This window comes from Protopterus annectens, chromosome 3.part1 (genome assembly GCF_019279795.1).
Source record: "Protopterus annectens isolate FY-2018-M chromosome 3.part1, PAN1.0, whole genome shotgun sequence".
In the NCBI taxonomy this organism is placed as follows: domain Eukaryota; kingdom Metazoa; phylum Chordata; order Ceratodontiformes; family Protopteridae; genus Protopterus; species Protopterus annectens.
Genome location: NC_056732.1, coordinates 31,500,137 through 31,513,688, shown reverse-complemented (window position 1 = coordinate 31,513,688; position 13,552 = coordinate 31,500,137). Strand labels below are relative to the sequence as shown.

The following is a 13,552-nucleotide window of genomic DNA, read 5'->3' as shown; positions in this document are numbered from 1 at the left end:
GCGGGAGGGTAACCTGGACTGCAACAGTGAATACACTCGAACATCTACATTTATGGTAAGTGTACACAACTGTACTATGTTCTTCATATTTCACTGTTGCAGTCATTACATTTGGGTAGAATCCCAAAGCTATGGATGGGAGGCTGGAGCTAAACAGCATTAGGTGCGGCTATAAGGCCCTGCAGCACTGCGGTGGCAAAGCCTGCCCTGGACTTAGAGTAGAGAGGCAAATAGTAATGCTTTGTAAAGGTGTGAACAGAACTCCAAGTAGCAGCCTCTAGAATGTCTTTGGTTGGTACTCCTCTGAGAAAGGCTGCTGAAGTAGCTGCAGCTCTGGTGGAATGAGTCCTAATGCCCTTGGGCACTGGTTTACCATGGTGCAAGTAGCAGAAACGGATGCAGTTGCTTATCCACTCTGAAATTGTCTGCTTTGAAATAGCCTTTCCTTCTGATCCTGCAGCATATAACACTAGTAATTGCTCAGTTTTTCTTAGAGCTTTAGTCCTGTTCAAGTAGAATCTTAGCTGTCTGTGTACGTCCAAGGAATGCAGAATTCTCTCTCCTTTGTTCTGCGGATGTGGATAAAAAGTTGGCAGATGAATTGTTTTTTTAAGAGCCGCACTGGAAACCACCTTAGGCATAAAAGTAGGATTTGTCCTCAGAGACACCCTGTCTGGGTAAAATATGATAAAAGGCTCTACAGCCATGAGGGCCTATAGCTCTGAAACTCTTCTTGCTGAAGTAATTGCTAGTAGTAGAGCTGTCTTCCATGATAAGAACTTTAGATCAGCTGTAGCAGCTGGTTCAAATGGAGGCAGGGTGAGCTTTTACAACACATAATTGAGGTCCCATGCAGGTAATGGTGATCTTTTAGGAGGCCTTAAATTTTTGGCTCCTCTAAGATACTGCTTTAGTAAAGGATGAGAAAAGATTTGTGGTTCTGTATTGTAATGAGCCAAAATGGCAGAGGCATGGATTTTGATTGATGAGAAAGATAGGCCTTTGTCAAGCATCTCATTTAAGTATTGTAATATCTGAGGAATATTTGGTTCTGCTGTATCCATTCCTTGTGCCTGATTCCAAGCACAGAATCTCTTCCATTTGTCAGCATAAGATTTTCTAGTACTAGGCCTTCTGGCTTCCAAAATGACATCCATCACAACTTTACTGAGAGGTGTCATTTGTATAATTACGTGATTAGTCATGCTGCCAGGTTCACAGTCTGTAGTTGATTGTGCAGGATCTGATTGTTTTGCTAGGACAGTAGTCGTGGTCTTTGATGCAAGGTCCAAGCGGGTATTGAGACAAGTTCCTTAGGACTGGGTGCCAGTATTGGCGGGGCCAGTCTGGGGCAATTAATATCATCTTTGGCTTCTCTTGTCTTACTTTTAGGAGGACCTTGGGTAGAAGAGGCAGAGGAGGAAAGGCGTAAACTCAACTGAAGGATAGGGCGTCCACTATCCATGCTTGTCTGTGATAAGTCCTTGTGCAGAATCTTTTCAACTGATAATTTTGAGGAGAGGCAAATAGGTCTATGTCTGGGCTCCCCCATTTCTCTGTTATCATGCTGAAAACTTGTGGATGCAGTTTCCACTCGTAAGGATCCATAAGGTTTCTGCTTAAATCGTCTGCCAGAGTGTTTTGTTTTCCTGGCAGGAATTGAGCTTGAAGATGTATTTGGTAGGTCAAAGCTGTGTTCCACAGTGCCATGGCTAATCTGCAAAGGGGGTATGAGTGTGTGCCCCCTTGCTTGTTTATATACCACATGACTGTGGTGTTGTCTGTCTTTATCAGTAGTTGTCTTGGATGAAGTAAGTCCTTGAAGGCTGTTAGGGCATTTTGAACAGCAAGCATCTCTTTCTGGTTGATATGTAGATGCATTTGTTTTGGTGCCCATATGCCCTGAATGCATTTCCCTGCCATGTGGGCCCCCCCAGGCATAATCTGATGCATCTGTTGTTAAGGTTTGGCTGGCCGGGGGTAGAGTGAAGGGTAGAGTGAAGGGCCGTCCCATGTTTTGGTGACAGGCCTTTGCCCACCACAGAAACTCCTGTTGCAGACAGGGAATGAGACAGATCATTGTTTCCAGACTGTGTGAATGTTGACTCCATAAACTTTTTATGTACCATTGAAATTTCATCATATGCAGTCTTGCATATGGAATTAGTAGGATGCAGGATGTCATGAAGCCCAGAGCCTGCAGAATTTGTCTTGCAGAAGACTGGGTTTTTGTTGCCATTAGTTTGAAGTAAGTAGTCAGTTGCCTTTGTTTGTCTGGCGTGAGGTAAGCCATCTGGACAGTTGTATTCAAGCTTGCACCCAGGAATGTTATCTTTTGAGAGGGTACCAGTTGTGATTTCTTTTCATTTACTGTGTACCCTAGGCATGTTAGAAGCCTTTTCACAAACGCCAGGTGTCGAAGAAGAGTGTCCTTGTTCTCTGCCTGAATGAGACAGTCATCTAAGTAAGGATATATTTGTATACTTCTTTGTCTGCAAAATGCAATTACTGGTGCCAGGCACTTGGTAAAGACCCTGGGCACAGTAGATAAGCCAAAGGGCAGTGCAGAGAATTGGTAATGCATTAAGCCAGCCTTGAATCTGAGGTATCTTCTGCATGACTGTCTTATTGGGACATGCAGGTATGCCTCTTTAGGTCTAAAGTCACAAGCCAAGGATTCTTGCCCAGCATGGGCAGAAGCTGCTGCAAAGTCAGCATTTTGAATTTTGGAATGTCCAGGTATGTGTTCAAAATCGATAAATCCAGTATTGGCCGCCAGGCCTTGTCCTTTCTGGGTACCAAGAACAGTCTTGAGTAAAAACCTTGGCCTTTTTCCTGTTCTGGTACTGTCTGAATGGCCCCCCATATCCATGAGGGACGTAACCTGTTTCTGTGCCTCTGCCCATTGATTTTTTGGCAGATCTGGCAAACCATTTGCCATTGGCAGAGTGTGGAAATGGAATCTATATCCCTGTGATACGATGTTTAGTACCCATTTGTCCTGGGTTATTAACTGCCAATTTTGAACAAAAGGTGCTAACTTTCCCCCTACGGGTGCTGCCAAAAGATAAGTGCTTGGTGTAGGCAGAAGGAAGTCATTGGGATTGCTTTCTGTAGGTTTGCGCTTTATCTCCTCCAGATTTGGAGGTGGATGCGCCCCATTGCTTTGACCTGTATGAGTCTTGCGCCTGGTATCTGGAACCCTTAGGGCATCTGGATTTGCCCCTTTGAGCTCTGCCTGATACTGGAAAGGATCAATTTTTTGTAGGCCAGTGTCTACTGAATCCTGGTGGCTGCACTTGCAAGAAGTCTTAAACAGTTTGGATAGACTTAGCTTTGTCTTCCATTTTCTTTAAAACCTCTTCTGTCTTTATACCAAACAGGGAATCATGCTGTAAAGGTGCATCTAGCAATTTAGTTTTAACATGATCAGGCAAATTTTGTTCCTTTAACCAGGCATGCCTCCTAATCACAGATCCAGTAACTGCGGCCCTGCAGGAGGCCTCTAAAGAATCAAAACCACATTGCAAAGTATGCTTTCCAACTTGTTCAGCTGCATGCAATAATTCCTGCAATTCTTTATTTTCTGCACATTCTGAAATCAACATCATTTTCTGTTTCAGCAATCCCATAACATGTTGTTGGTACTTAAGCATATGAAATTGACAGTTTAAGGCCCTGATTGCCAAGGTTGCAGATGTATAAACCTTTTTCCCCATCTGTCCAGCACCCTGGAGTCTCTGTTAGAGGGGTAGGATTTTTGCTGTTGAGGCCTTAACTCCCTTTGGACCCTGTGAAATAGTTTCAGGATCAGCAGCAGGGTTTCTAAAAGTAGGATTTGTCCTCAGAGACACCCTGTCTGGGTAAAATATGATAAAAGGCTCTACAGCCATGAGGGCCTATAGCTCTGAAACTCTTCTTGCTGAAGTAATTGCTAGTAGTAGAGCTGTCTTCCATGATAAGAACTTTAGATCAGCTGTAGCAGCTGGTTCAAATGGAGGCAGGGTGAGCTTTTACAACACATAATTGAGGTCCCATGCAGGTAATGGTGATCTTTTAGGAGGCCTTAAATTTTTGGCTCCTCTAAGATACTGCTTTAGTAAAGGATGAGAAAAGATTGGTGGTTCTGTATTGTAATGAGCCAAAATGGCAGAGGCATGGATTTTGATTGATGAGAAAGATAGGCCTTTGTCAAGCATCTCAGTTAAGTATTGTAATATCTGAGGAATATTTGGTTCTGCTGTATCCATTCCTTGTGCCTGATTCCAAGCACAGAATCTCTTCCATTTGTCAGCATAAGATTTTCTAGTACTAGGCCTTCTGGCTTCCAAAATGACATCCATCACAACTTTACTGAGAGGTGTCATTTGTATAATTACGTGATTAGTCATGCTGCCAGGTTCACAGTCTGTAGTTGATTGTGCAGGATCTGATTGTTTTGCTAGGACAGTAGTCGTGGTCTTTGATGCAAGGTCCAAGCCGGGTATTGAGACAAGTTCCTTAGGACTGGGTGCCAGTATTGGCGGGGCCAGTCTGGGGCAATTAATATCATCTTTGGCTTCTCTTGTCTTACTTTTAGGAGGACCTTGGGTAGAAGAGGCAGAGGAGGAAAGGCGTAAACTCAACTGAAGGATAGGGCGTCCACTATCCATGCTTGTCTGTGATAAGTCCTTGTGCAGAATCTTTTCAACTGATAATTTTGAGGAGAGGCAAATAGGTCTATGTCTGGGCTCCCCCATTTCTCTGTTATCATGCTGAAAACTTGTGGATGCAGTTTCCACTCGTAAGGATCCATAAGGTTTCTGCTTAAATCGTCTGCCAGAGTGTTTTGTTTTCCTGGCAGGAATTGAGCTTGAAGATGTATTTGGTAGGTCAAAGCTGTGTTCCACAGTGCCATGGCTAATCTGCAAAGGGGGTATGAGTGTGTGCCCCCTTGCTTGTTTATATACCACATGACTGTGGTGTTGTCTGTCTTTATCAGTAGTTGTCCTGGATGAAGTAAGTCCTTGAAGGCTGTTAGGGCATTTTGAACAGCTAGCATCTCTTTCTGGTTGATATGTAGATGCATTTGTTTTGGTGCCCATATGCCCTGAATGCATCTTCCTGCCATGTGGGCCCCCCAGGCATAATCTGATGCATCTGTTGTTAAGGTTTGGCTGGCAGGGGGTAGAGTGAAGGGCCGTCCCATGTTTTGGTGACAGGCCTTTGCCCACCATAGAAACTCCTGTTGCAGACAGGGAATGAGACAGATCATTGTTTCCAGACTGTGTGAATGTTGACTCCATAAACTTTTTATGTACCATTGAAATTTCATCATATGCAGTCTTGCATATGGAATTAGTAAAAAAAAAAAAAAAAAAAAAAAAAAAAAAAAAAAAAAAAAAAAAAAGAGTGTCCTTGTTTTTGCTTGAATGAGACATCACGTAGGATAAGCCCAAAGGGCAGCTTGTAAAGACCCTGGGCAGTAGATAAGCCAAAGGGCAGTGCAGAGATTGGTAATGCATTAAGCCAGCCTTGAATCTGAGGTATCTTCTGCATGACTGTCTTATTGGGACATGCAGGTATGCCTCTTTAGGTCTAAAGTCACCAGCCAAGCATTCTTGCCCAGCATGGGCAGAAGCTGCTGCAAAGTCAGCATTTTGAATTTTGGAATGTCCAGGTATGTGTTCAAAATCGATAAATCCAGTATGGGCCAGGCCTTGTCCTTTCTGGGTACCAAGAACAGTCTTGAGTAAAACCTTGTCCTTTTCCTGTTCTGGTACTTGAATGGCCCCATATCCATGAGGGAACCTGTTTCTGTGCCTCTGCCCATTGATTTTTGGCAGATCTGAAATTTGCCATTGGCAGAGTGTGGAAATGGAATCTGTATCCCTGTGATACGATGTTTAGTACCCACTTGTCCTGGGTTATTAACTGCCAATTTTGAGCAAAAGTGCTAATTTTCCCCTAAGGGTGCTGCCAAAAGATAAGTGCTTGGTGTAGGCAGAGGAAGTCATTGGGATTGCTTTCTGTAGGTTTGCTTTATCTCCTCCAGATTTGGAGGTGGATGCCCCATTGCTTTGACCTGTATGATCTTGCCTGGTATCTGGAACCCTTAGGGCATCTGGATTTGCCCTTTGAGCTCTGTCTGACACAGGAAAGGACCAATTTTTGTAGGCCAGTGTCTACTGAATCTGGTGGCTGCACTTGTAAGAAGTCTTAACAGTTTGCATAGACTTAGCTTTGTCTTCCATTTTCTTTAAAACCTCTTCTGCCTTAATACCAAACAGGGAATCATGCTGTAAAGGTGCATCTAGCAATTTAGCTTTAACATGATCAGGCAAATTTTGTTCCTTTAACCAGGCTTGCCTCCTAATCACAGATCCAGTAACTGCCCTGCAGGAGGCCTCTAAAGAATCAAAACCACATTGCAAAGTATGCTTTCCAACTTGTTCAGCTGCATGCAATAATTCCTGCAATTCTTTATTTTCTGCACATTCTGAAATCAACATCATTTTCTGTTTCAGCAATCCCATAACATGTTGTTGGTACTTAAGCATATGAAATTGACAGTTTAAGGCCCTGATTGCCAAGGTTGCAGATGTATAAACCTTTTTTCCCCATCTGTCCAGTGCCCTTGAATCTCTGTCAGAGGGGGTAGGATTTTTTGCTGTTGAGGCCTTAACTCCCTTTGGACCCTGTGAAATAGTTTCAGGATCAGCAGCAGGGTTTCTAAATAAAAAATTATGTGAGTCAGGGACCCTGTAATATCTGTCAGGCTTACTGGGAGCCAGAGGTAAGGAGTCAGGGGTCAAGCTTGACTCCGAAAACACATCATCCACAATGTCTAAAACAGGGGGAATGGCTAAAGGCTTGTGCTGAGGGAGAAGAAGGAAATCCCTGAGCCTCTTTTTTGATTCTGAGAAGTCTTGACTCTCCCAGTGAAAATGCTCCCTCAAAGTATGCAAGGTTTCTCCAAATGAATAATCCTCAGGAGGAGATGCAGATGGAATAGACTCCTCAGCATCAGAATCCTCATAGGGAGGTAAAGATAATTCCTGATCAGAAGAGGAATCAGAAGAAATAGAAACCTGATCTGAAGATTCATAATCAGTGTCTTGCCTAGGCCTCTTATCTGGAGGGGGATGGGTACCCCTGATCAAGGTAATAAGGTCTTCAGCCATTTTGATCATCTGTTTTTTAGGCATAGAGGCCTGTGCACTTGGCTCATGTATCAGTTTTTTAGTTTTAGAAGTTGCTTTTGTCTTTGATTTTGCAGCTGTCGGCGGTTTGCTATACAAATTTTGAGGTCTGAATACACCCTCAGAAGCCGGTGCCTGCTCAGCGACTCCGCACCCATCTGAGGGAGATAATCCGCCAGTCCAATACCTTGAATATCTTGCGCATGTTTCTGCTTAAATCGTCTGCCAGAGTGTTTTGTTTTCCTGGCAGGAATTGAGCTTGAAGATGTATTTGGTAGGTCAAAGCTGTGTTCCACAGTGCCATGGCTAATCTGCAAAGGGGTATGAGTGTGTGCCCCTTGCTTGTTTATATACCACATGACTGTGGTGTTGTCCGTCTTTATCAGTAGTTGTCCTGGATGAAGTAAGTCCTTGAAGGCTGTTAGGGCATTTTGAACAGCAAGCATCTCTTTCTGGTTGATATGTAGATGCATTTGTTTTGGTGCCCATATGCCCTGAATGCATTTCCCTGCCATGTGGGCCCCCCCAGGCATAATCTGATGCATCTGTTGTTAAGGTTTGGCTGGCCGGGGTAGAGTGAAGGGTAGAGTGAAGGGTCCCATGTTTTGGTGACAGGCCTTTGCCCACCACAGAAACTCCTGTTGCAGACAGGGAATGAGACAGATCATTGTTTCCAGACTGTGTGAATGTTGACTCCATAAACTTTTTATGTACCATTGAAATTTCATCATATGCAGTCTTGCATATGGAATTAGTAGGATGCAGGATGTCATGAAGCCCAGAGCCTGCAGAATTTGTCTTGCAGAAGACTGGGTTTTTGTTGCCATTAGTTTGAAGTAAGTAGTCAGTTGCCTTTGTTTGTCTGGCGTGAGGTAAGCCATCTGGACAGTTGTATTCAAGCTTGCACCCAGGAATGTTATCTTTTGAGAGGGTACCAGTTGTGATTTCTTTTCATTTACTGTGTACCCTAGGCATGTTAGAAGCCTTTTCACAAACGCCAGGTGTCGAAGAAGAGTGTCCTTGTTCTCTGCCTGAATGAGACAGTCATCTAAGTAAGGATATATCTGTATACTTCTTTGTCTGCAAAATGCAATTACTGGTGCCAGGCACTTGGTAAAGACCCTGGGCACAGTAGATAAGCCAAAGGGCAGTGCAGAGAATTGGTAATGCATTAAGCCAGCCTTGAATCTGAGGTATCTTCTGCATGACTGTCTTATTGGGACATGCAGGTATGCCTCTTTTAGGTCTAAAGTCACAAGCCAAGGATTCTTGCCCAGCATGGGCAGAAGCTGCTGCAAAGTCAGCATTTTGAATTTTGGAATGTCCAGGTATGTGTTCAAAATCGATAAATCCAGTATTGGCCGCCAGGCCTTGTCCTTTCTGGGTACCAAGAACAGTCTTGAGTAAAAACCTTGGCCTTTTTCCTGTTCTGGTACTGTATGAATGGCCCCCCATATCCATGAGGGACGTAACCTGTTTCTGTGCCTCTGCCCATTGATTTTTTGGCAGATCTGGCAAACCATTTGCCATTGGCAGAGTGTGGAAATGGAATCTATATCCCTGTGATACGATGTTTAGTACCCATTTGTCCTGGGTTATTAACTGCCAATTTTGAACAAAAGGTGCTAACTTTCCCCCTACGGGTGCTGCCAAAAGATAAGTGCTTGGTGTAGGCAGAAGGAAGTCATTGGGATTGCTTTCTGTAGGTTTGCGCTTTATCTCCTCCAGATTTGGAGGTGGATGCGCCCCATTGCTTTGACCTGTATGAGTCTTGCGCCTGGTATCTGGAACCCTTAGGGCATCTGGATTTGCCCCTTTGAGCTCTGCCTGATACTGGAAAGGATCAATTTTTTGTAGGCCAGTGTCTACTGAATCCTGGTGGCTGCACTTGCAAGAAGTCTTAAACAGTTTGGATAGACTTAGCTTTGTCTTCCATTTTCTTTAAAACCTCTTCTGTCTTTATACCAAACAGGGAATCATGCTGTAAAGGTGCATCTAGCAATTTAGTTTTAACATGATCAGGCAAATTTTGTTCCTTTAACCAGGCATGCCTCCTAATCACAGATCCAGTAACTGCGGCCCTGCAGGAGGCCTCTAAAGAATCAAAACCACATTGCAAAGTATGCTTTCCAACTTGTTCAGCTGCATGCAATAATTCCTGCAATTCTTTATTTTCTGCACATTCTGAAATCAACATCATTTTCTGTTTCAGCAATCCCATAACATGTTGTTGGTACTTAAGCATATGAAATTGACAGTTTAAGGCCCTGATTGCCAAGGTTGCAGATGTATAAACCTTTTTTCCCCATCTGTCCAGCACCCTTGAATCTCTGTTAGAGGGGGTAGGATTTTTTGCTGTTGAGGCCTTAACTCCCTTTGGACCCTGTGAAATAGTTTCAGGATCAGCAGCAGGGTTTCTAAATAAAAAATGATGTGAGTCAGGGACCCTGTAATATCTGTCAGGCTTACTGGGAGCCAGAGGTAAGGAGTCAGGGATCAAGCTTGACTCTGAAAACACATCACCCACAATGTCTAAAACAGGGGAAATGGCTAAAGGCTTGTGCTGAGGGAGAAGAAGGAAATCCCTGAACCTCTTTTTTGATTCTGAGAAGTCTTGACTCTCCCAGTGAAAATGCTCCCTCAAAGTATGCAAGGTTTCTCCAAATGAATAATCCTCAGGAGGAGATGCAGATGGAACAGACTCCTCAGCATCAGAATCCTCATAGGGAGGTAAAGAAAATTCCTGATCAGAAGAGGAATCAGACGAAATAGAAACCTGATCTGAAGATTCATAGTCAGTGTCTTGCTTAGACCTCTTATCTGGAGGGGGATGGGTACCCCTGATCAAGGTAATAAGGTCTTCAGCCATTTTGATCATCTGTTTTTTAGGCATAGAGGCCTGTGCACATGGCTCAGGAGTCATTTTTTTAGTTTTAGAAGTTGCTTTTGTCTTTGATTTTGCAGCTGTCGTCGGTTTGATATACAAATGTTGAGGTCTGAATACACCCTTAGAAGCCAGTGCCTGCTCAGCGGCTCCGGACCCATCTGAGGGAGATATATCCGCCAGTCCAATACCTTGAATATCTTGCGGCATGCCGGACCCCACAAGCATGTTGGTAGAGGCCTGCAACTTGAAGGTAGTGGGTATCAGGGGCTGCGAATGCGCCTCACTGAGTATCGGCAAACCAGAGACTGGCTTAGGAGAAGCTTCGTCATCGGTTTTGGATCTCGACTGCCTTTCTCTGTCCTTTTCTTTGCGTTTTGTATGTACTTCGGTAGTCGGATTGCTATCCGACGACATTTCTGGGTAATTAAATCTGTTTCCAAAATACTTAGATGCAAAAATATACAGACGCTTAATACTGCGTTGGTTAAATCTAGCACAAAACCGACAGCTAGGCACGTTATGATCAAGGCCTAGGCAAGGAATACAGTATAAATGGAAATCCTTATGAGGTATTTGCTTCCCACAAGTAATACAATTATTAACTTTTTATGACATCAGTAAAAAGCAAGAAAAAAGTTTCCCCAACTGTGTACTTAGCTTTAGTGAAGACTTTGGTTCTGAAACTCAAACTCAAATATTTCAGTAGTCGGCCGACCGGCACTTGCGAAATGCTTCTGCTTCGGGCACCACGCGGCAAGAAAGACTAAAGAAAATGGCGTCGGCTGCATGTTTTATACCCCTGACGACCTGACGTCATGGAAGAGAAGACAGCAACCGACGCAGGACCCAAGACTTTGGAATTCAGGCCAACTGAGGGCAACCTGCCAGCAGATTACCCAAATGTAATGACTGCAACAGTGAAATACAAAGAACATCAACAGGTTATTGTAAAAAGACAACTTTTTAAATAAAGTAGCTGAGGTCAAAAGGCATTTCCAAAGAAAACATAAGAAGTATGTTCTACCATATGCCATCCAAAAACAGTTACTATGATTTAAACAGTGCCTGCATTAACAGCGTGGTGTAACATTTTCTGGGGTGTTTTTTTCTTAATATGATCAAAAGGTTGATTCGTATATCATGGAGTTAATGACCAGATATATGCTGAAAATAAAACAAGCAGCACGTATAGGAATTAGTGATGGAAGTTTACTAGACCTGTTTGAATACAAAAGAAATACACTGTAACACAGAATAATAACTCTATGAGTGCGTAAGAAAACAAATTATTGTAACACAAAATACTAACTTGTTATTCTAACTGCTTTGGAGGACGTGTGTCATTGTTGTCATTAGCTGTATGAACAGTAATGATACCAAGACCGGCCACAGCTATTGCATTCTGTAGAACCGCCAATAATTACTACCCTGGTGACATGCACACCTGCTATATACCAGCAAAACATTATAAATAATTATGTAGCAAAAACAGCATTTCAAACAAGGTCAATGACTCAGCAGAACCTTTAGTATTGAATACGGCATACAAGCCTAAATAAAATGTATATTTTTTATTCCAGGTTGGACATAATCTAATCATGCTCCATAGCAACTGTTGTGAATAGAAAGTTTAATCCCGTTTTTATTTGTGACTTGTGTCCTTTAAAAGCTTTTGTGAGAAATCAGCAGTAGCTATCCAGAAAGGCTGTATTCTAAACACTTTGATTTCAATTCCATTGCAAACTTTATATTAACTGATCTGTTTGATTTGATGGAGCAGCAGAATCCCTAGCTACAGGATACTGAAAAAAACATCATGATGAAACAACTACTTCATGCAAAACCATTTAAAGTGCCTTATAATATGACAAAAGTGTCATGATAACCTAAATCAGCAACTCAGTTGATAGTTTTCTGAAAATTAGATTATTAGTATTGCTGCAAAATGTGTACAAAGTTTGCTACAACTCATATTACTTTTATTTATAAATAGTGTGTGTATGTGTGTGAGCTTGTGTGTGTGTGTGTGTGTGTGTGTGTGTGTGTGTGTGTGTGTGTGTGTGTGTGTGTGTGTGTGTGCGTGTGTGTGACGTGTGTGTGTGTGTGTGTGTGTGTGTGTGTGTGTGTGTGTGTGTGTGTGTGTGTGTGTGTGTGTGTGTGTGTGTGTGTGTGTGTGTGTGTGTGTGTGTGTGTGTGTGTGTGTGTGTGTGTGTGTGTGTGTGTGTGTGTGTGTGTGAGACGTGTGTGTGTGTGTGTGTGTGTGTGTGTGTGTGTGTGTGTGTGTGTGTGTGTGTGTGTGTGTGTGTGTGTGTGTGTGTGTGTGTGTGTGTGTGTGTATCTGTCTGCATATGTATCTATAGGCATACACATTCACATATGTTCAGACAGGCACTTCAAGCTCTGCCCCCCCCCCTACACATAAGCTGTGCAGTACTTTTATTAGTTACCTGAAGCCAAAGCCTGTTGTCCTCTGACGTTTCTCCACTGGCCTGGCACTGAAAATTTGCAGTCTGTCTAGCATTCACTTCTACATTACGGAGACGAATGAAATGAGGGCTCATGGCTAGTAGGAAAGAAAACAAATGTCTTTGTCAGTGAGCTGATATTAATACAGTTCTCTGGAAAATAGGTAACATTTCTGTTCTTCACAAATCAAAAAGTGTTTTATAGCTAATGTGCAACTGCTTTGTTATCTTATGTTTGCACAGAAGGATTTTGTTATGGCATACTCCTCACATGCTTTTGTTACTATTATTACTAAGTCAATATGGTTCTGTTGCTTTTTTAAATTGTGTAATATTTGTGTTAATTTTGTAGATGTTTGCTATTATATTACTGTGTATGGAGCTTGGCTTTTCTCCCTGGGCCTCCATTGAAAAAGGACTCATTTCAGCCCAATGGACTTTCCCGGTTAACAAACTGTAAATAAATAAATAATAGATAGATAAGCAAATCAAGGCAATAAATGTTATTCACTAATACTATTAAGAAATATAACCAGGACTTGATTGACCTAAATGTAACCTAATCTGCAGTGTTACTTGAAGAGATGCATGTTTTTCAGTTTTACAACTTGGATCAAATTTAAGGAATACTTGATGGTTCTATTAAATCATTCATCAATCTCCCTGGACATTTCTGTAGAATAACTAGAGACATGTATCATCACAAGTTCAAACTATACAAATTATCTCTGCTCAGCAGTTAACCTGTACAGTAATCTCCATTTTCTTTGAATAAATAATTATTTTTCAAAGTAATTACTTGTTTTTCAAACACTGAACTTAATAAAAGAGTAGGCCCCCTCACAGAAGGAAAAATAGATGTTTAATAATGTACTAAATATTCTGAGTCTGTTTTTATCCATTTACATAGACCTAGTATCGAAAATCTGCTTATAAAACACCAATATCCTTTGATCTTTCCATCACTGGCATGTGCTACAGTCCATGTTATAACAAATACGTGTTCAGTAAATGCAAAG

The 13,552-nt window shown here is 42.3% G+C and overlaps 1 protein-coding gene across 8 annotated transcripts in view; it reads right to left on the bottom strand.

Moving 5' to 3' along the window:
- The window catches only part of PTPRM (protein tyrosine phosphatase receptor type M), a 4,358,319-nt gene that overhangs the window by 2,973,629 nt on the left and 1,371,138 nt on the right, over nucleotides 1–13,552 (bottom strand). For all 8 annotated transcript variants that reach the window (XM_044066519.1, XM_044066517.1, XM_044066518.1 and 5 more), the window contains exon 5: nucleotides 12,516–12,631. In XM_044066519.1, coding sequence (XP_043922454.1) covers nucleotides 12,516–12,631 — 116 coding nt within the window. The remainder of the gene's footprint in view (nucleotides 1–12,515; nucleotides 12,632–13,552) is intronic.